Genomic DNA, 23,499 nt, shown 5'->3' with positions numbered 1-23,499 from the left:
TGCTGGTGGCTTTATATGTATCATGTCGTTGCGCTGCTCCAAACATTCCTAAATGTGGGGGTTCTTCCATTTCAGTGTGACTCGTCCAAGGTATCACAACTGAGAAGCAGCAAAGCTGGGATTTAATACCATGTCCATCTAATTTTTAAGCCTGTGTATCCTTATGCCCCAGCCATGATGAATTCCTTTGTAATACCACATGTGCAATTTTCAGTCAGACCCCTGGGACCTTGCACATACACTTCTCTCCTCTTTGGAAGCCACTTAAAACCTTTCCTGCTTTTTTCTACTTGAAGAAGTTCTACTCATGCTTCAAAGCTCAGGATGAGAGATTCTCCTGCAATACACTGTCCAGTCCCACAGACCAGGTCAGGCAGAAATTTTCTCTTTATTTCCCATCTCCTTCTTTGCAACCTCTGATATTACTAATGTTCAGTTTCTTATTGAATGGAGGTTGTATATTTTCATCTTGATGTTGTCACTCTCTAGCTTGGTACCAGGCATAGGGAAGGGATGCACTAAAACAGATTGAAAGACTGTGCTATTATTATTGAAAGACTGTGCTGTTATTTGCAGTTTCAGTGATGAGGATCTTATTCAATTGTGATGAAGCCTGGCTAATGTTTGTCCTCATTACAGAACAATTCAGCCTGGTACAAAGACACAACAAAGATGTGATAATTTCATATTGGTAAGAGACACATGTGTTCTCAGCTAGAACCAAACACCAGATCTCTGGGTGTTGATTCTAAAGGACCTTGGCTGAACCACTGCTTTGTCTTCCTCCTTGAGAGATTTTGCAGCTTTTTAGAAACCCTGTTGGTACATTTTTTATATTACTATAGATACTCTGTGAAAATGACATTACTACTTAGAAATCGGAAGTAATATTTCTCAGTACTACCTTGAATGTTTTGTTAAATTAAAATAAAAAGTCACTTGAAAACTATTTTTTTGTAAATACTGGGACTCAAATAAGTGTTTCTGGTGATTTATGACGCTTTTTAATATGTAGGACTGCTTTTATATTTGGAATTTTACTACAATCCACTGAGAGTATTTTTTTAAAGTACAAAATGAAGAAGTAAATAAATCAAAGTGTTTTAAAACAAAACAGAATGCAATAAAATTTGATGTGTTTAAGGGCATTAAAGGGTGAGATAAGAAAGCTATTAGGTTTCTTCCACCAGGGACCTCACAGATAAATGAATACAAACAATTTACCTCCTTGACTTCCAAAAATTAGTTGCTGGTAAAATGGACTGACATCCTTTCACATAAACACATCTGTGGTTAAGACCACACTGCCATTTTTACCTTCCACTTTGAATGACACCAGTGGCCAGTTTTGTTCGAAGATTATGATTTGTTATTAATGATCACAGGTGATCTCTGGTTTAGATTTAACACTTACAATACTGAAAAAAAAAATGCGTGCCTGGTCATTGTTATAAATTTTAATGCAAACGCTGATGCTACCATGTCAGTTTGTTTGGTCTTTGGTTTTAGGTAGACCTCTTATTCATACCAAATTAGATTTTTTTTGAAATCTAGCAAAAGGCTTTATTAGTTTCTAGAGAAAAGGATTCTAACAGAAAATGGTCCAATTTCTCAGCTTAGAAATCTCATTCTGTCTTTCATGGCTTCATTTAAAAATCTCATCTTGTCTGTTATTCATTAGTTTTTATCCAAGTACTTTCCCCAATTTTGCAGACCAGATAGAACATGGACCTTGTGTGCGGTCGTGGTTCGAATCTTGGTTTCGTTGTTCATGATCTGTGTGGTTTGGGGAAATTTATTTGCTATCTCTCAGTCTCAGTGTCCTCATCTATAACATAGGAGAAATACTCAACTAATGGGATTATCAGTTGTGAATATTTAATGAGATATCATTTAAAAAAAGCACCCAGTGATACATTTATAACACAGAGGGCAATCAGTGCATGTTAGCTAATAAAAATCTGTTATAAAATTTTATCTTTCATTTAAATAGTTACTTTTTTTGACCTAACAAGTGAATTTTTACTAGACTATAGCTTGGCACACTTTATAAATAACTGGGAGTTTTAAAAGTGTAAACAGTGTGCAAAAAAGCAAAAATATTATTTACTTTTAGAGTGTAAAGAAGCAAAAATATCATTCTAGTGGAATACCCTAAAGTATAAATTGGGAACAGGTATTACTTGACAGTTTCAAATGCTCAAATAAATGTGAGAGACCTTGGGCTAAAAGGTTTATTTACTGCAGGACTTCTCAGCACCTTTAAACTGCGAATGTGCACCTAAATGTTCCAGAGGAGAATATGAATCTCAGCAGTGACCACAGAACTCCCTTTTAAAGCCTTATCCCAAGGGATCAGCACTCTTTGGAATATTCTTTGGGAAGCTATGCAAACTCCTAATACAAACCTATGCAATTATGAATTTTTATGAAATTTTTTTCAAATAGGCCACTTCATTGATAAACATAAATACCTAATTTAAAACAGGAATATGTATGTTTACATTATGCAACATTGAAGTATGCAGTATTTGCAGATTTCAGAATATTTTCTAATTTATGACTTCCTAATAAGTTATGTCCACTGGGATATTTATTACAAGAAGTTACTATGTGTACTTAAATGGCAGTTACATAAAATAAACTTATTGTCCACAAGTAATCCTGAATGAGAAGTTCCTAAATCTATAAACAAGGAAAGAAAAAGAAGAAGAAAAACATGTCCTTATTCTTCCAAAAGCACATGATGGATCATTATGCATTCTTTGTTTCTTCCAAACACATTTCGGTATGATTCTTCAATTAAAACACATGGAAAATATAGACCTGGTAAAGCTGACTCAAAAGCTAGATCATGGTAACATTTTAATATGAAAATATTGTGAATGATATTCATATGGGAGGTATGGCAAAAATCCAAGTTTAATCATCTTTGCTGAAATCTTTACTTATGTTATTTCTTAAGTCATTTACGGAATTCAAAGAAAAAATTGCAGTGAAATTCAAAGAAAAAATATCCCAAGAAAAGATATGTAGTAAAAAAAAAATAGTCTTCATAGATTTGTAGCATCTAAAAGACATGTAAGAGTAAAATTAAAAGAGAAAGCGTACAAAAGTATTCATCTTTTTATGTTTTTAACCTCAGAGTTCCCACTCTGTCTAGGATATAATGCTAAACCCCGCTACCCTGGTCATTTCCTGCCTACTTTGGTTTAGTTACCATGTGCTAAACAGCTGAGGGTCAATTAAGGCACTTTCCATGAGCTGTATTTAAAATTCAGTTAGAACTTAGGAAGGGCTTCTGGGTTTTTCTTACATTTGTTCCAGCCACCATAGGGTTCCCGAGGTCACACACCACCATTCGGGTTGTATTTTCCATCTTGTACTCACAGCTCAGTGGTCGTAGCCCCTGCAATGGGAAAGAACACCAGCATGGAGCTCAGGGGGCAAATAAGTTACATCGTGTCACAAAGGCAATGGGGTGTGGGCNCCTCCCCCCCCGCCACACACACACCAAGAGTTCACGTGTGACCCTTAACTGAGAAGAGAAGAAACTTGAGAAGAAAAGATCAAAGTTTAATTTTAGAAACAAGTTGGATTGGTAAACGCAGTGTGTTTCACTGAGGAGGAAAATGTTTAATACCAGCAATAAGGAACATTTTAGAAATTATTTGCACTATTGCTAAGGTTAAATTGGGGGCAGTGAAGATCACAGATAAGTAAACATCACAGAACAAATTTAGTCTTGCCAAAATGAAATGGTGGCTATTAGCAGAGGATATCATATGACTCAGTGAGCATGTGCAAGAGAACTGCTCTGAACACAAATTCCTGCACACCATGGTCCTATTGTGAGATTACACAATCTTTGTTCAATCCTCTAAATACCTAAGACAGGAAGAGAACACTTTTATGTTCACCCAGTGCTTCCTGTCCCCCTTCTTCCCCTTATATCCAATTCTCATTGGAAAGTTTAAAAACTTGGGGCACCTGGGTGGCTCAGTCGGTTGAGCGTCTGACTTCAGCTCAGATCATGATCTCAAGGTTCGTGAGTTGGAGCCCCAAATCAGGCTCTGTGCCGACAGCTCAGAGCCTGGAGCCTGCTTTGGTTTCTGTGTCTCCCTCTCTCTCTGCCCCTCCCCTGCTCACTCCCTCTCTCTCTCTCTCAAAAAAGTAAACATTAAAAAAAGTAAAGAAAAAGAAAAAGAAAGGATAAAAACTCATTTGAAGACATGCTTAGAACTATGTGTGGGACAAGTTCCCAAGGTTACTGCAGACGAGAGGGAGAGGTAAAGGATCTTTATCTTTGAACTTCTTCCCTCTGCTCCAGTTCTACCTCTTGTCTTCACGCTGCTCTCCACCCTCATCCCCTTTCCATTTATCAAAACCCAATGTCCCTGTGGCCCTGCTCTACCTTCGGTGATAGCTACAAATGTTCACCCATTATTTCCCTCTAACTTACTAAGTGCCACTAGCATATGATCTGTGATCCTCATACCCAGAGATAAGCTTTTACAATAGGAGGACTTTCACAAAGAGCAACCTTTTGGGAATTTCTGCCCCAGGAGAGGTCCGTGGAAGGAAGAACATTCTGAATATGAGGGCCTTTTGTCCATCTGTCAGCTCTACTGCAATTTCATTTAAGGGAGTAATGTGAATTTTCATATAAAAAGTTCAGAAACCATCCTCCATCCTATTCTTCTCACTTCATTGAGAAAAACCAAGATCCAACACCAAAACAATGAGAAGCCAAACAAACATGAGACATCGAGGTAAAGAATTTTGTAGGTACATCGTATGCTTCAAGAAAATTAACTTCAGGGCAGTAGGAGTTTTTGTATCTGTTTTATTCCCAGTACCTAGAGCTGTGTTGGGCACAGAGCAGTAACTGGTGTTAGGAGACAGAGCAGAAGCAGCTCACACTCTTTCCTGAGTCTGAAATGAAATAGAAACACAACTAACTATAAAATCCTCCCTTCTGGGGGCACCTGGGTGGCTCAGTCAGTTAAGCATCTGACTTCAGCTCAGGTCATGATCTCACGGCCTGTAAGTTCGAGCCCTGCCTCTGGCTCTGTGCTGACAGCTCAGAGCCTGGAGCCTGCTTCAGATTCTGTGTCTCCCTCTCTCTCTCCATCCCTCCCCCGCTCACACACTCTCTCTCAAAAATAAATTAAAAATCATTAAAAAAAAATCCTCCCTCCTATAATCAACCAGGTGGGAACGGCCACTGAAAAGTCTGTTCCAAATCATCAGAAAAGAGTGAATGACTGCTATCTGCAGGCAACTTAATATATGCGGTATCTAAGCAACTAAGAAACATATTTTCAAAAACCTGGTAAAGTTCTCTCCTCTGAAAGATAGCATTAGCATGAATTTAAATTCTTAAGGATCTATAACTAAACCTAATTGTACAGAGATGTTTGTGTTCGAGTTAAGTCAATCCTGAAAACAAAAGAACCCAGCAGAAAAGCTTTTAAATATGTCCACGAGCCCTCTGAATATAATTCAAAGTTAGTTTCTATAGTAAGTATTTTTATCTTATCTAAAGGTTAAAAGTTATATGTACATTTTTCCAGCTTGCTAGAAATAGCTTTTTCACATCAATCAAAGATCTTTGCTTTCCCCAGGCCCTCCCTCCCTTTTTCTTTTTTTAACCTTTATTTCCTTTCTCTGAGTGAGAGAAACCATGATTGTTTTTCTAGGTATTTCTAGATTATTTTCCTTTGCTATTCCAGGGACACTCTTGCTCTATCCATTTATAGCTCTTAAAATATTATTCACTAAAAATATGTACCGTGTACCTGCTATTTACCAGGAACTGATAGAAAAGACTCCTCATCCTCACTGAATCCCCAATTGTTGTAACAATTGTAATAAGTAATCACAAGCAATTGTAAAAAGCAATGGAAACATAATAAGTACAGTCTCAGTTTTAGGATAGGAGAGAATCATAGTGATAGAGGAGGTTATGCACCTAGATTTAAGTAGTAGATTGAAGGAAGTGACCTCAAGGCTGCTGGGGGGGCAGTGCAGACCCGTGGTTAAGAGCACGGGATTGGACCCAACAGTGGAAGCGTATGTCTTGGATCTGCTAGGCAACAGATGTGTAACTTGGGGCATGTTAGTAAATTTCTCCTTATCTATAAAGTGGGGATGCTGATAGCCTTGCTGTTTATAAGGCTGTTATAAGGATGAAGTAAATGAAATCTGTATAATATCTCAGAGCAGTGCCCAGCCCATCTCAGTTGTTCAATACCTGTTTGCAGCCTCCATAATGACTGAGCTGAGTCTTGAAGGATAAACAGAAAGAAGTAAGCTGGATAAAGGGGAGGAAGGAGTAGAGCTGGTGTGTCAGAGAGATTGAGCAGCAGTTACAAACTCTTGTNGGGGGGGGGGGGGGGGGGGGGGGGGGGGGGGGGGGGGGGGAAGGAAAGGATCAAAGCCCAGGGAAGAGGCTAAAAAGGTGAACAGGGGTGACAGAATCAAGGCCTCTGTAGTTACTGAAGGGATTTAGGCTTTATCCTAAAAGCAATGGGGACTTAAGGAGGGGTTTCAGCAAGAGAGTGCTGTGGTCAGATTTACATTTTAGGGAGAGGACTACCCCCTGCAGAGAGGGGAGGGAGGCAGGGGGCTGGAGAGATTAGTTAGGAGGCATTTGTGACCTCAGCAGAAGATCATGCCAGGCCTGATGAAGGCAGTGTCAGGGCAGTTAGGTAGAGAGAAGAGACGGGTGGGGACGGCAGGGGGCTGGAGAAACGAGGTGGCTCCTGGTGCCTTTCTCTGAGACAGGCAATGGGGGAGGGAGAAGCGGGAGTCTGGGAAGATCACGAATCCAGTTCTGGATTCACACGCTGAATATGAGGTGGGCGTGAGGCAGGGGAGATGGTCTACGAGGTCCCCCGAATAGCCAGATTCATAGAGACAGAAAGTAGTCGGGTGGTTACCAGGCGGGGAAAAGAAGAGGGACTTAGTGTTGAGTGAGTACAGAGTATCCATCTGGGAAGATGAAAAGGTTCTGTGCTGGATGGTTTTACGTTAACGGTCACACAGCCATGTGAACATACTTAAAACCACTGAACGACACATTTAAGAAATGGTTAAAATGCTAAACTTTATATTATATATATTTTGCCATAATAATGTCAAGAATAATCATCATATAAAACACACAAGCCCTTATTCCTAGAAAATTCTAGAAAAAGTTAGCAAAGGGAAGTATGAAATCTGGCTCAGTGAAGGTTTCCAGAGAAAGAGATGGTCAGCATTTATATTTTTGAAAAGATGAATGTTTTCAACAAAAGAATAACAAAACTTACAATCAGATAATCCTAATACATTTTCCCCTGAGAGAAGATTGTCAAAAAAAACCTTGAACTGAGTTCAAATACAAAGGTACACAAACCTCAAACTGCTTAAAAAGAAAGAATAAATTAGAATGTGGCTTCAGTCATGTGAAATTCAAAGACTGAGCTAAGTCTCTGCCCAAGGGAAAATGATGGAAGAAAAATAGTTAAGGGCTTATTTGAGATTGTGGATGATGTCCGTTGTAATGTTTACAGCCAAAGATAGAAACGATAAACGTTCTCCCATATTTTCCATGCAACCAAGTCCGCAGTAAACTGGATGTTTTGCTGAAAGAAGAACATTTTAGAATAGATGCTTTGTTTAACGAAGTCAGGGGTGGAGTGACATGAAGGAATTGAAATGAAAATACAAGCGAAGCTATGGAACATTTTTAAAAATAACATATTGAGCTTCATTATTTTTGTTTGTTTATATAGTATTTGCATGTAAGTGTATACAGGTGACTTTTTTCTATAAATTTCTCCAACAGAAGCTCACAATGATTTTATGACTGTCAAAGATACATGATGATTACTCACCTGGATTTTTTTTCACTAAGAAGATAATTTAACCAAAACATAAACTGCAAGCCTAGAGGTGTGAGTAGAGAATTTAATATTCTCTATATCTTTAACTGCCTATTAAGTATCAACATTGCAACAATTTGCTGACATTTCTTTATTTTTTTAAGTTATTGTCTACTTTAAAATTTTTTTTTAATGTTTATTTATTTTTGAGAGAGACAGAGTACAAGTTGGGGAGAGGCAGAGAGAGAGGGAGACCCAGAATCTGAAGCCAGCTCTGAGCTGTCAGCACAGAGTCCAACATGGGGCTCGAACCCACAAACCATGAGATCATGACCTGAGCTGAAGTCTGACACTTAACCGACCGAGCCACCCAGGTACCCCATGTCTACTTTTTTTTTTAAAACTAATCTCTGTACCCAACATGGGGCTTGAACTCACGACCCTGAGATCAAGAGTCACATGCTCTTCTGACTGAGCCAGCCAGGTGCCCCTGCTAACATCTCTTGAGAGGAATCATTTTTCATTAATTATTTAGTCTTTATGGGGCACCTGGGTGGCTCAGATGGATACACAACTGAGTCTTGATTACAGCTCAGGTCATGATCTTGTGGTTCGTCAGTTTGAGCCCCACATTGGGCTTTGTGCTGACAGCGCTGAGCTAGTTTAGGATTCTCTTTCTTGCTCTCTGCCCCTCACCCATTTGCACACTCTCTCGCTCTCTCTCTCTCTCTCAAAATAAACTTAAATTTTTAAAAAAATGATTTAATCATTAGAATGTTCAAACCCCTCAAAGTATGTGGCATTTGGAAATTAACTGACATTTAACAAATCGTAGTTAAATGAACAAATCCTGCAGCATGTCTTAAAGGAGCTCCCGTTGTGCCTCATTCTGTGTGACCCACAGTGGTGGCCATGAAGGAATGTTAAACTGGGTCTCTGCCCTTGATTGTGAGTCTGTACATTTCTGAAAACGAGGGACTCTCTCCGCTACCCTGCAATGTATTTATGTTTTTTTTATAGACCAAGGGATTAAAAACACAGCAGAACCCGAGGATGCCCTGAGTGGGAAGATTCATGTTCTGATAAAGGAGAGGACAGATTATAGAAAGCATTGTCAGTTTAATAAATAGTGGCACTGCCCGACCAGCAAGTAATGATGAAGACCTGACTTTTCTTGGTCCTGGTCCCAAAAAGGTGGGCCACGAAGAAAGAAGAATGAACGTGTTTCCTTTCCAGTGCCTGTCTCTACTGTTAGTAGCGTTCAGCTGGGACTAGTCAGACCTTCCTCCATAAGCAGTAATGCAAACCAGAGCTCCTGGGACCAGTCTGAAATGAAAGCAACTGAAACCAAAGGCCTGAAAACAGCCAGCGAGGGTGGGAGTTAACAGGGGAATTGAGCTGATAGATGGCATTAGCGAGGTGCTTCTTTCAGCCAGCTGTAGTCTCTTCCTTGTATCAGCTCTCCACCTTTAGCCAGTTGATCTTTGCACCGTGGCCAAGAAAGATATTAATATTGCTTAAGACCACCTCATTTGGCTCATTGCTATTATGATTAGCGAAGTCAGGTGCCATTTTCTTCTTCATTTGGGAAGAAAGTCTCAGCTAAGATGGCTCTACTTAACATTGCTTTGACTTCAAATAGATACCTGAGCTCTTTCTGACTTCAAATACTTTGCAAGTCATTATTACCTTGTTGCTGCGTTCAATCCCAACGTAATCTGCCTCTTCCGGAATTATCACAAAGAGTTCAGCTTCGTAGGCACCTTCTCCTTCATTTCTTGCATTGATGACGAGCATAAGATGATTTTCATCTCCAATGATGACCTGATGCTTATCTCTAAAAACATAGTTTAAAAGGGATATTAGTTACCAGACTTCTCTGGGTTCATAGATATTTTGTCTAAGGACCTGGAAGAAAAGAAGGGAGATATGGACATATGAGGGACAAGAAGATGGATCATCAGGAGGGGATGGTGAGAAGAACTAAGAGAACATCCAGTGGTGTGCTGGGAATGTTGAACAACTAGTTCTCAAAGAAAAAAATAAAAAGAGTACGGATTTGTAGCATTTGCTGATTCCCGTGGCATCAGTCTTACCCCTGGGGTCAATTTCAGGCTACTGACATACTTAATCTGCCAGAAAATCCGGGAAATCTGATGATGGGTTCCTAAACCGGAACAAGGCAGCCAGGGCACATCACTGAAAACTCCCAACAGGAGAGGAGGAACAGTGGGAGAAAGGCAGAGCCGGTTTAGAAACGAACAGAGGGGGAGGTGTGGATGAACCGTAAGAGGGAAGGAAGAGGTAGATAAAGTAAGATCTCGGATAGCTGATGGAGGATTCTGAGGTATTCTGAGGTATTCTAATTCTCTCCAAACCTCAAACTGAGCCAACCTTTGGAAATACCTTTTGCCACTTTTTTAAAAAAATGTTTTTAATGTTTTATTTCTTTCTGAGAGAGACAGAGAGAGAGAGAGAGAGAGAGAGACAGCGTGAGCAGGGGAGGGTCGGAGAGAGAGGGAGACACAGAATCCGAACCAGGTTCCAGTCTCTGAGCTGGCTGTCAGCACAAAGCCCGACGCGGGACTCGAACCCACGAAATGTGAGATCATGACCTGAGCCGAAGTCAGATGCTTAACCGACTGAGCCACCCAGGTGCCCCACCTTTTGCCACTTTTAACCCTTAATCACAGCTATTGCTTTAGACACTGGCTCAGTTGTGATGTTGAGGGGAAAAAAACCTCTGAAAGAGTGCCAAGCAGACTCCAAACACTAGCGGTGAGATGGGCTTTGGGTGGGTGTGTGTTGGGGGTGAAGAGCATGAATCTGCTTTTCCCAATGTAGGGTGCTTTACATCTTAGTCTTGTTTCTTTCCATAACAAAATGCTGCGTAGTTACCAGCGTTAGACTGGTGACTCTCATTACAGGCAACTGGGAAGCCTTTGATTCTTAATTTGATTTGGGGACGCCTTCTGCTTTACTCCATAGAGTGCCATTAAAATATGCGTTTCAGCAAATTAAAATTGATTTGACAATTTTAAGGATGCTTTGAGTCACGGGTGCTGCACACACTGGTTTGGGCCAAGGCATAAACAGAACCAGCCAGAGTCTCTTGCTCACAGGACTCAGGCAAGTACATACAACTTGAATCACCCCAGATGAGTTTACTTTGAACAAAAACATTTTTCCCCCCCTTTTGCTGAAAGATGAAAAAACAGCTCAGGCAAAATCTTAGGCTGTGTCATTTGACACCAGTGACAAAGGACTGACCCAAACCAGAGGCTAAGCCAAAATGTTGCCAAGCTCAAGAATTTCACACAGAGGATTTTTTTTTGTAGTCGTTGGAAGTGTATACTTTCTCCAGAGAAGCTTTAAATAAACACCTGTATTCCATTAGATAAAGCGTACAAGTTTATTTATTTAAACTTACGTTCTAGCTGACAGCTTCAAGTCAGGAATGCACATGTTGTCTTCTCCACAGTCCACCAGGATGTGAGCCTGTGTTGTGCAAACAGGCATCAGGAATAATCTTGGAAAACCTGAATCACATCCTTTTTTCCTGACAACTATGAACGATTCCGCAAATTAAACCAAGGCTTTCGTTTCACTCTGCAGGATTCTGCCCAGCTAAAAACCCGAAGCGAGGCAGTGATCTCCCAATGTAACTTAGTAATACCCTTATCACCATTCATTCGACAAAGTCCATAAAGAAGGTACTTGGGCAGCATTTTGAGGATCATGGGCTGTATTGCTTCCATTACAGCCACATTATGAATAAATTAAATCTTGGTTGCATAAGGGGAAGGGCTTCTGAAAACACACTGATGCAGTGTTTCAGGAAATAGGTTAGGAAAATTTCCCAAACGTTACAAGTTCGTGTGCAGGTATGAAAACAAAAGAGGCTGGATTTGGTCCTAAGTTCACAGCAGCATAGCCCAGGGCGTGACTGAGAATCAACCAACAAAGACTGTCAAGGACCTACCTGTTCAGTGACGGTGTTTTCCCTGTAGTAATTCAACACTGGTTTCACTTCCAGGCCTTCTTTAAAGGTGGATTCATCCAAACTGTAATTCAAACTAATGTTGATTGGAGATAATTTATCTCGGAATTCAGTTTCATCCTAGGGAAAATAATCACAAACGCAAGGAAGGCTTGGTGAAATAGCTACAAGATGTTAGTCTGTGAAAGGCAGGCAACACGTGACCTCAGCCAGTGGCCATGAACGATGAGGTCATTATCACGGCAACGGGGCTAGGTACACGCTGACTGAGGTGGCATAGAGTAGCCGGCTTAGTTAATATATGCTCATAGATGAAATCATTTAAAGTTGTGGCTTCATTGAAATGGATGCTTGTGGAGGGAATCTTCAGGGTCTGCAGATCTCAACGACTCACACAAATTGGTCAAACCGCAAAGGAAAACAATCGTACTCATATATGCAATAAATGTCACGGAAAGTTTTCGTGAACTGGGATTTTTCTTTTCATGAGGTCGGCAGCATTTGGGTGTCTTCTTGGGATCAGGAGAAGAAAACGTCTTGGTTCTTTCCTTCTCTTATGGTCTCTTTCAGCTTGCATGAACTGCAAAACACCTTCAGCACCCTCAGAATAAAGAAACAGAACCCCTCCCGGAAGAGAGGGTCATACCCCCAAAGGCCCTGAGCACAGAGAATACCTCAGACCATGGGGAGGGCACGCCACCTTCAGACACGTGTCGGTCCCAGTCATGATGAGACTCAAGGTCATCTTTGAAATGAAATGAAATGAAAGTGCCCAGCTTTTCATTCTAGCATGTGTCTGTGAACTTTGCCCTCACTGGTTTCTCTCACCTACTCGCTAAGTCCGTGAAGGGAAGAGACAAAATGAGAAAGCAGGATAACCCCACGACTGGTAAGAAGCTGGAATATTAGGGTTACAAGTATTTTGGCTCTTTAATTCCACGGTAGGTCTTGGAGTTACTGCAAATATATATTTGTTTAAAAATAGAATTATAAATTACTTTCAATAAAAGCATTGAATGCCTGAATGGTTTCCCGACTTGGCTCTGAAATGTGCATTGATAACATCTGGCCAAACACGCTCACGTGGGAGAAAAATTCAAATAAATTGTGTTTAACGTTTATGGGGTTTTGGGAGGGAGGCAGTGAGAAATAAAAACCACCTGGGTGAGTACTATTTTCAGGCTGGTGCACAAAACAGAGAGAAGCCTTGGGAATGAATAGCCACACGCTGTTTGGTCAGTGGAAGGAAGGCTCAAAAATGGAGCGTGTGGCCCTTATAATAAAGTTTCCTCCTATAAAATGAAAATAGACGTGGATCTATGTGGACCAGAAGAATGGTTCAACAGTGAAAAAAGGGTGGAATCTGAGTCTGAACGTTAGGAGGCCAGAAGGGTGATTCTGGATCACTTACCCGGAGGTAAACGACAAAATTCTGGCAATGGAGGGGTTTCTGCCGCTGGATGGTGAGAGGGAAAATGAGATGTGACTGATTGTTGTCAAGGAAAAGTGTGCGTTTAATGGCTCCTTTTTGCTTCAGAGTATCTAAGTGGACCTCAGCGATCAGGCCTAAGGGACAGAAACAGAGCAAATATAATCAGGAAAGGAAAAGTATTCGGTGAATGCAGTGCTCGAATGCATTTCTATTTCAACTTGCTTATTCAGAAAACATTGTTTTCATAGTTGGGATCAAAAACAAATGCATGAGCTGAAAAGGTTTTATGAAATGGTCCCCAAGCTATGAAACTCATTTTGTAATGGTTGGACACAGTTATTTCCCACCCTCCCCATGATGATATGTTTTTATAGATAATATTAACATCAATTTTTCAAGTAATATTTATAGACAGGTTTCCATATACAGTAGACCTCTTAATGTTAAAAAAGGGCTCTTTGAAAGCTTTATGGGGTCTGCAGAGAAACACTGTTAACTTAGTATAGTAGAGGAGTGTAAAAATTAAAAGATGCTCACCTATTGTATTTGAAATGCTTTGGCCTGATACTGATGCACATACTTTTAAAGAAAAGCTATGGAAAATAACAGTCAATAATGGATTGGTTAATAAAGTTTTGAATCTGAAGTAGAAATCTTACTTTATCTCAAACCAGGTCAAATGAATACATCATTTTTCCTTTATACTTCTCAGTATACACACACATACACACACCTAACTAAATATACATATATTTGTAAAAAAAAAATATATATATATATCTCACCAGTTGACCATAACACTAATATAATTAAGACATTAAGACATGTAACTGAGCCGCCTGGGTGGCTCAGCTGGTTAAGTGTCCGACTTCAGCTCAGGTCAAGCTAACTGATTTAATCAACAGATTAAGTCATTAATTACTCACTGCTTTTATTCAACAAGTATAAATGAGTATCGCCCAGGTGCCAGGGAGGGAAGAATTAGGCAGTGTAGGTAGGGGACAGCCACTTGTAGAGCCTGGAGTTGAGCAGGAACATGACTCCATTTGAGGAACACGAGGAAATTCAGTATGGTTGGTGCATTTGAGCAAGGTGGGGAAGCTATAGGAGGGGAGGCTGGGTGAGTTGCTCTGTGGGGAACAGGGCTTTGAAAATCATGTTAATCCTAAGAGCCACGGAGCACGATGGGATGATTAACCCACATCCCTGTTCAGCTTAGGAGGAGATGGGGACCTGGTGGTAACTTGCTGGGTGTGGGTATAATTTGAGGCAGAGACACCGCAAGAGGGCAGGGAGAGAGAAAGAACGTAAGGAGCTTGGCATGGTTTCTATCAAGCTGGGGAGGCACAATGATACGGTGCAGAGAGACAATGAAGAGGGTAGAGGTGTGAAAGAGTCACTGTATAGTTTTGTGTGGAAATTGACCTAAACTCCAAAGAGATGTCTGCCATGGTTTGTAGGATGACCGGCACTTGGACCTATTCTGTGGCCAAAGAGGGAAGGAGAAATGGCCAGCTGCCTCTGCCTGGCTTTGCAGAATGTGCTCACATCCTTCCTGAACAGTGGCAAGCCCTAACTGCCAGCATTTGAGATGGGGCTTTTTCACCTTTCTAAGAAACTAAAAATATAAGAAACGACTTAATGATGATTTAATGATAATCTTAATGTTTTTATTAATAAAATACTATAGTATATTTTGAATATTTCTACAGCATCCCAAAGCTGTAAATAATCCTCAATCATACTTTAATTATGCGTCAGCTTCCTGTGTTAAATATAATGAAAATGTGTCACATCTGGGACTCATCTATCTACTGTGACCTCAGTCAATGTCTCCCTTCAGGGTAAATAATTTGCCACATGCCATTAAGCCAATAGTTTCCTGAGATGTCTCTGCTATTACAAGTGTTTGTACCCTTTCCCCAGAGAAATCACAAATTCCAGCCCACTTCTACTCCAATTAGAATTATTTAAGAAAGATGAATAGTTCACCATATCTCTAAATTCTGCAGCAGGTATGACTTGCAACACTGAACTTTTTTCTGTGTCCAGCGTTTCTTGGGAAGTACTTGGCTCTGTGTTAAAATCAGAGACAAGGTGCATGAACTTTTATAAGATCAATTCCTACTTATAATGAAATTATCAACTTAGGTACATTAAAATAATTTTATAGATAGTATTTTGTTTAACATGAATAATTCAAAAGCACTAAAGTTTTTGAAAAAGTAATAAATGAAACTGAATGTGAACATGATTTTCTTTGTGAGGAGGTATTTGATCGACAGATGATGTTAGCAGCTGAGTTATGAATTATATCAGTTACCTGTCAGTGTTATTCTATATTTCTATCTTAGTTCCGCCTTTCTGTTACCTTCAAATCATTAACTGGATGACTATAACTTTTTTCACAGAAGTTTAAAATAACTGCTACAACTGACTGAGTTATTGGTAACAGCATCTGAACCTAAATGTGCTAGTTTGTAGATGTCTTTCTCAGAAAAGAGTTGCCAAATCAAAACTTTCCAAGCACCCTGTTCTGATCTAAAAGGAAGACCTCAAAATTTTATGGTAGTGGACAAAAATAGTCATTCTTTTAAAGAAAATTTTTATTATTGGACTCCTGGATGGTTTAGTCCATAGAGCATGAGACTCTTGATCTCAGGGTCCTGAGTTCAAGCCCCACCTTGGGTGTGGAGCCTACTTAAAATTTTTAAGAAAGACGTACTTCTATCAGATATCCAAAAATGTCATCAAGTTATGATAAATAAAACATTTAGAAAAGTTTTATTATTGAAATGTAGTTGACTTGACACACAATGTTATATTTGTTTCCGGTGAACAACCCAGTTATTCAACTCTATCCATTACTCAGTGGTCACCATGGTAAGTGTAGTTACCATCTGTCACCAAACTTACAACAAAATTACTGACTCTGTTTGCTCTGCTGTCCCTGTCATAGCTGTGACTTATTTATTTTGTAACTGGAAGTCTGTACCTCTTAATCCTCTTCATCTATTTTGCCCATCTCTCCCCCCTCCCTCCTCTTGCCAACCACCTGTTTGTTCTCTGTATGAGTCTGTTTCTGGTTTTTTTGTTTGTTTGTTTATGCATTTGCTTTGTTTTTTAGATTCCACATATGACTGAAATCATATGGTATTTGTGTTTCTCTGTCTGACTTATTTCACTTAGCATTATATTCTCTAGGTCCATCCATGTTGTTGCAGATGGCAGAATCTCATTCTTTTATGGCTGAGTAATATCCCACTGTATATCTACACCACATCTTACTTATCCATTCATCTATGGACACTTGGTAGCTTCCATATCTTGGCTATTGTAAATAATACTGCAATAAACATAGAATTGCATATATCATTTCGAATTAGTGTTTTTGTTGAAATATTCACTCTGAATTTAGCCAAACATATATTGTACATAAACATACACATATATTTACTATGTGAGTTATATAGCAGAAAATTAGGCCCACTCATGGTCTAATTATGAAGTACTCTTGCATTGTCAGGGAAAGCTATGACCGTCATTATTGAATTAAAACTGCAAACTTGAATTTATGGTCACACTCAGTATGGTACATTAGTCTGAATATTTCTGATTGGAACAAAGACATTAAATCAACCCAGATCCCTCATCACATCAGTTCTAAAGGAAACTGGTGTATGTAGTGCTTCTAATATATCAGAAAGGAGGACAATATGTTATAAATCCTTTGACACCAGCCCTCACTCGATATACAGTTGGAATAATGATGCTGTGGTATAATGGGGAGCATAGCCATGCATGAATAAAAAATAAAAAGGTGGATGTGAAATAGGATTTAAAAATACAAAGCAGTTCATTTTTCAGCCTAAGCAGTTTAATTCAATTTCAGCAACAGCAAATATCAGATTTTGCATAAAGGCATATTGGAAAAGGTTTTCTCAGGATAGTGATGGTCTTTTACATTTATCAAATGAAATATTTTATGAAATACTTTTTATATTTCTAATTGATTGGTATCTATTAATATTTATTGTGTCTTTTTTTTCTAATTTAGAAATACTAGTAGCAGATACTTTATAAAACTACACAGCTGTTTGAAAGACAAAGAAATTTACATTGATGGACATGAAGAACTATTTCCCAGTTAGGGTTCACTTAAATGGTTTTCAGATGTAGAATACAAAGGTCTATCAAATACAGACAAAACTATAAGAAAGCAAATCAACAAATGCCTGTCAACTATTTTGGAAATACTGACCTAAATTCCTAAAATAAACTTACAAAGTATCAGAGAAACACATTCTAGACTGAACCAGCTGTTAACGTGCATCTTCTAGTACTTTGAGGCACCATTAATCCAAAGTTTTGCATGTGAAAATGAAATGTCTTTCAGAGAATGCATGCAATAGAATGAAATAAACAACTATAAAGACATATACTATGCATTTGCCCACATAGCAAATTACATTTTACTGTAATATGATTTAATGCAATAAGGAAAATGGCTCATGAAAAGAAACAAAACTAAACAGACCCCATCTCTATTAAAAAAATACTTATGTTTAATTAATTAATGTTAAAGTTTATTTATTTATTTTGAGAGAGACAGAGTGTGCATGCTAGCATGAACAGGGGAGGGGCAGAGGGAGAGAGAAAGAATCCCAAGCAGGCTCCACGGGGAGCTCGATGCAGGGTTCGAACCTATGAACCTGAGATCATGACCTGAGCCAGGAAATCAAGAGCTGGATCCTTAACTGACTGAGCCACACACGTGTCTCCTATTAAAACAAAACAAAACAACACAACACTAAAAATCCTTAGAAAAAAAATGATCTAGTTTATAACAACACTTTATATCAAAGTGTGTCACACATGGATACTTATAAGAATCCAGCCTGGGGTCCATTCAGCTGTGAATGGGTTGAGTAAAAGCCTCTTAGGGAACTGTCTTAGCACTCTCGCCCAAGTAGGTCCCGCGGATCATTTCAGTTAATCACACCAGGGTAAGGATCGATGCTGGCTCTTTCACATACTTTCTCAGATCAGGTTTTCATTATAATATTTTATGGTTTGAAACTCTTTAAAAATGTGCTCAGGGCACTTCCCCACTACTTTTAAAAACTGGTAAAAGAGAGGGTACGCCTCGCAAAATCAGGAGCGCCCAGCACAGGACATTCTTCAAAGACTTATTAAGTCTCCCCCTCACTCTTCACCCTCCACCCACGATGGCTTTGCCTCCAGTATGAACTCCTGTTCAAAGGGCCATCAACAACATGCTGAAACTGGCTGGAAAGAAGTTCTCTGGGTCAAGACTGGTTTGTTGTGCATCTGACAATTCTCAGGAACTGAACATACTGTCTGAGTCAGACCACACCTTCTGGAAAATTAGGGCAAATCTCAAACACTCCAAGTATTTGTTGATTTTTCAGAGGCTATGCCCCGTTGGCATTACCCAATAAGACAGACCTGTCTGTGACCCTTGAGGACCTTTGTACTGAGAAACAAAGTGACACGTTCCCAAGCTGTGTTACAACTGAATTCCATTTATAGTTCCTTCAGATGACTGGCAGGATTGAGAAGGAACACTTCCAGAAGCCATCTAAGTCGTGTTCTCCTATGGCCCCCGAAAAGGACCATAATTTTATTGCTATTCCTGATAATGAGATCACAGCCACATAGAGTTTAGAGCACAAAAACCGCTATTTTTATAAGGTTTACCTTCTGTCGAATTGTGTGTGTTAAATCACAAAACTGACATGTGTTTTTAGCACAGGAAACCTAGTAGGTTCACTGAAGCCTGACTATTAAAAAAAACAAAGACATATGTGTATGGAAAGGGGTCTCCATACAAATGTAAGAGTCAGGTATTTTCTCCTATTTTCAGTTCAGTTAATATTTATTTTAGCACACCAAGAATCCAAAGGAGATCACCCACATTTGTTACATTGGGAATTTCCCCCATGATTCTCCTCTTACTGTGAGCCTGTAGACTGAGGAAGTAGCCTTCATGTGATAGGTTAACAACAAAGATCAGCATCATGTCATAGATCTTTATTTTTCTAGATCTGTATTTATTTTTATCTCTATCTATTGAAAAACATGACTTTGCATTCATGCCTCCCATTCCAGATTAGCACAAGAAATAATCTAAATTTCCTCCTTTCTGTATTGGAACCTTTCTTCTCCGACATGGAGAAATATTGCCACCACTATCCTCATCGTATCTCCAATCGCTCTGAATATCATTATCTTTTTTTAACTTTTAAATGTTTTTATTTATTTTTGAGAGAGAGACACAGCATGAGTGGGGGAGGAACAAAGAGAGAGAGGGAGACACAGAATCTGAAGCAGGCCCCAGGCTCTGAGCTGTCAGCACAGAGCCCGATGCGAGGCTTGAACTCACAAACGCTGAGATCGTGACCTAAGCTGAAGTTGGACACTTAACCGACTGAGCCACTCAGGTGCCCGTGAATATCATTATCTTAAAAACAAACAAACAAACACCTTTTTTTTTAGCATAATTGACACACAATGTTACATTAGTTTCAGGTGTATGACTTAGGGATTTGACAAGTTCTACATTATGCTCTGCTCACCACAAAGTATAGCTACCATGTGTCCCATTTACATATCACTGACTGCATTCCTTATGCTCTGATTTTATTCCTGTGACTTATTCCATAACTGGGGGCTTGTATCACCATCTCCCCTTCACCCATTTTGTCCAACACCCCCTGCCCCTCCCCCTCTGGCAACCATCGGGTTGTTCTCTGGGTTTATAGTCCTCACTCTGCTTTTTGTTTCTTTGTACATTTTTTAAAAGATTCCATTTATGAGTGGAATCATATGCTATTTGTCTTTCTCAGTCTGACTTATTCTCTAGACCCATTCATATCATCTCCAATGGCAAGATCTCATCCTTTTTTATGGTTGTGTAATATTCCATTGTTTATATATTGTAATTTTATTTTTCTAGTAATATAGTGTATATAGTAATAGTGTATATACACACAATATATTCTATTGTATATATAGTAATATATTGTAATTTTGTATATCTAGTAATATGTGTAGATAGTAATAGTGTATATACATACAGTATATTCTATTTATATATATTGTAATGTATTGTAATTTTGTATATATAGTAATAGTGTATATACATACAGTATATTCTATTTATTTATATTGTAATTTTGTATATATAGTAATATGTGTATATATATATACATATATATATACACACACACATCACATTTTCTTCATTCATTCAGAAGGACTGACCCCTTGTTACTCCAATTGAGCGTGCAGACCCACGGCCTCAACATCTGACCAGAGCTTTTCAGAAATGCAAAGCCTCAGGCGGCATCCCATCCCAGGGGCTGCATCGCCCCAGATGCCCAGGTGGCGTGAGTCCACAGCAGAGTCTGGGAAGCGCCGCGCGAACTCACCAGGCCACAGGTGCCACGGACTCTGGAATCTGGCATGTTTTATTTTCCAGGTTGATAATCATCGGGTGCAGTAAAAGCTGGGCATCCACGGTCACGACCGGCCTTGCTCTGCAGGGAGAAAACGAGAGGTATTCATGAGCCATGTGCGCGATACCCCCCTTCTAGAGGCCACTGCCAAAGCCCCCAGCCTTCATGCCAAGGATTTGCCTGGCCACAGAACAGGTGGGCTCCAGACTTAACTAATTACCTTAAACACATGCGGTAGCTCATGAAGCCAAAGGAAGGATGCAGTGGGCCCCATCAAGCAAAACCGCGTCCACAGACCTGCTTTGTTTATGGAGCGGGCTTGGGGTGTCTGGGGCTGTGGCCGTGAAGTGCCGCTCTGGGATCTGCTCACTTCCTCTCTGAGGAGATGCGTCATTCTGCCTTCACTGCTGCCCGTGAGTACTTGCGTTTTGCAAATTCTCTCATCTTATGGGCTGGTGGTTTTTTATTTTGATTGATAATGTTCTAGGCAAGCTTTGCAGATTCAGCTAAACTCTTGAGGGTGGGTTGACAAGATCATTCTGGACTTCACACAGAGCAGTGGTTCCCAATCCTGACCTCCACCAAACGGGTGATATACCTAGGCCCCACCACAGATGAAGTGCATCAAAACCTCCGGGGGTCAGGGCCAGTCCCCGGAATGTTAAACAAACCCTCCAGGTGGTTCTCATGCACAGCCAAGTTTGAGGAGAGGGAGCTATGCAGAGCAAATGCAATTCCAACCACCCAGGTGAGGCTAACCAGAGAGGCGCTGAACTCATTAGGGAAGGGGATGCATGTTTTGAAGCTGGGTTCCAAGCTTATGAGAGCTAAGAGCCAAGTCTCCAGATAACAACAAGAAATGATGTCGTGCGGGGAAGATTTTCCTCTGACAAGAAGGGGGGTGGGTGGGCCATGCCTTGGGACAGTGTGTATTTAGGACTTCAAACAGTTTTGTGATTATCACAATGGGCCCCATGGGGGATCTTCTAAACTCCTCTACGCTACTTACCTCTACTCTGTTACATAATTTTGTTTTTAATAGTGTGTTAGCTCCTTGAAAAAGCAGATAGTAAGACCGAGTTAGACATGCCCCGAGTTAGCCAATCACTGGGGCAAACACCTATGAGGAAAGACGGGGATGGAGGGAGGAACCTGGCAGCCAGCCATCAGACTGTGAGGTAGGTAAACACTAACCTTTCCCCATGGGGAGCCCTTCTCTAGGAGCACATTTCAATATGTTTTCAAAGGAAAGAGAAAAATTCAAACACAATGTATCATTTTATAAGTTCTCCTAAGATTCATTTCTTAACATTATGTGAGTAAGGGCTGGAAGTTTGGTCATCAGGAAGGCCCGTAAAAAGGTAGAGAGATGAGGTGCACCCGGGTGGCTCAGTCAGTTGAACGTCCAACTTCGGCTCAGGTTCGTGAGTTCGAGCCCATGTCGGGCTCTGTGCTGACAGCTCAGAGCCTGGAGCTTGCTTCAGATTCTGTGTGTCTCTCTCTCTCTCTGCCCCTCCCCTGCTCACACACTCTCTCTCTCACTCTTTCTTAAAAATAAATATTAAAAAAAAAGAAAGTAGTTGAGAGCAAAAATTCCTCCAAACTTTAAAAAGAGCATCCCTGTGTTCTCCAAAATAGTTAGGATGTACTCGTTAAGGCAAAACTGAACGGCAAAAAGAAACAACGAGAAGAGCATTTGCATACTGCAAAGCACCTACCTGTAAACGGCTACTTTTCCCGTTCCGAATGCACCTACAATTAAATCTAAAAAAGACAAAAATTCAAAACACACGCATACACTTTTATAGAAACAATCTAAGCCCATAATCATAAGTAGTGTCTTTAGCACCCCAAATGCTGATTGTAGAGTGATGCTATCAAACACGAGCAGCAAACTGCACCTTCCTGAGGACATTCTGGAAAGGATGCGGGAACATCACTGTAACCCAGTAGGTCACAGAGACCAGTACCCTTCTGGACTTAGGAAGGCCAGCCTTCTCGAAATGCTCTAAAAATGCATCATAACACCATTTCTCCCAGCCTCCGTACTTAAGACCTATGTGTTAAGGAAAGGGAAAGGGAAAAACCTGGTGTTTAGTGCCTGTGTACAGGCTTGTTACATACATTGTTTCCCCTTGCTTCCCCCTGTGAGGCAGGTATTATCACCCACGAAGTGATACATTTTGACTGTCGCTTTGACACAACCATTTGCTCTTTATGAATGGTGTGGATGGAGAGTATCTTCTTGGCAAAGCGATTAGTAGTTTATGAAATAACTGATGTGTCACTATCATGATATTTAATACCAACAACATGGATAATAAGAAACAGCATGTGTTGAACACTTACTCTAGGCCAGGAATTCTTCTGAAGGGTTGACCTTAATTATCCTTGGGATAAGTTAAGAAGTCTCTATTGTTATTAGCACAGTTTTGCAGTTGAGTAAACTGAGGGTTAAGAAGGCAAAACTGTGAATTCCCTGGGGTTGGTCTACAGCCATGCTGGATAATAGAACAATATTAGGCGGTTTGAGGGGTGGTGTTCACACTGATCCCAGTGACCGGCTAATACACAGGTAAAGTGGTTTGCTCTCCTATCTCATGTATAATGTTATCCTTGCCAGAGGCAACCAAACAAAAGTAAAAATGACAGGGGCTGTATCTGTGGAGCACAATTTGGATGCAGACGTGAGAAAACTGGACCTGGTCAAAATAA

The 23,499-nt window shown here is 40.1% G+C and overlaps 1 protein-coding gene across 2 annotated transcripts in view; it reads right to left on the bottom strand.

Annotated features, from left to right (window-relative positions):
* ITGA8 (integrin subunit alpha 8) overlaps positions 1–23,499 on the bottom strand; it is a 179,922-nt gene that overhangs the window by 52,383 nt on the left and 104,040 nt on the right. For both annotated transcript variants that reach the window (XM_077758434.1, XM_077758435.1), the window contains 8 exons: positions 22,503–22,548; positions 20,758–20,865; positions 13,841–13,896; positions 13,283–13,437; positions 11,854–11,991; positions 11,302–11,369; positions 9,561–9,708; positions 3,317–3,409 (listed from right to left, as the gene is read on the bottom strand). In XM_077758434.1, the coding sequence (XP_077614560.1) occupies positions 3,317–3,409; positions 9,561–9,708; positions 11,302–11,369; positions 11,854–11,991; positions 13,283–13,437; positions 13,841–13,896; positions 20,758–20,865; positions 22,503–22,548 (812 nt within the window). The remainder of the gene's footprint in view (positions 1–3,316; positions 3,410–9,560; positions 9,709–11,301; positions 11,370–11,853; positions 11,992–13,282; positions 13,438–13,840; positions 13,897–20,757; positions 20,866–22,502; positions 22,549–23,499) is intronic.

This window comes from Crocuta crocuta, unplaced genomic scaffold (assembly GCF_008692635.1).
Source record: "Crocuta crocuta isolate KB4526 unplaced genomic scaffold, BGI_CrCroc_1.0 scaffold32, whole genome shotgun sequence".
Classification (NCBI taxonomy): Eukaryota; Metazoa; Chordata; class Mammalia; order Carnivora; family Hyaenidae; genus Crocuta; species Crocuta crocuta.
Note: the sequence above shows the minus strand (reverse complement) of the source record. Positions and strands in the feature narration are given on the sequence as shown.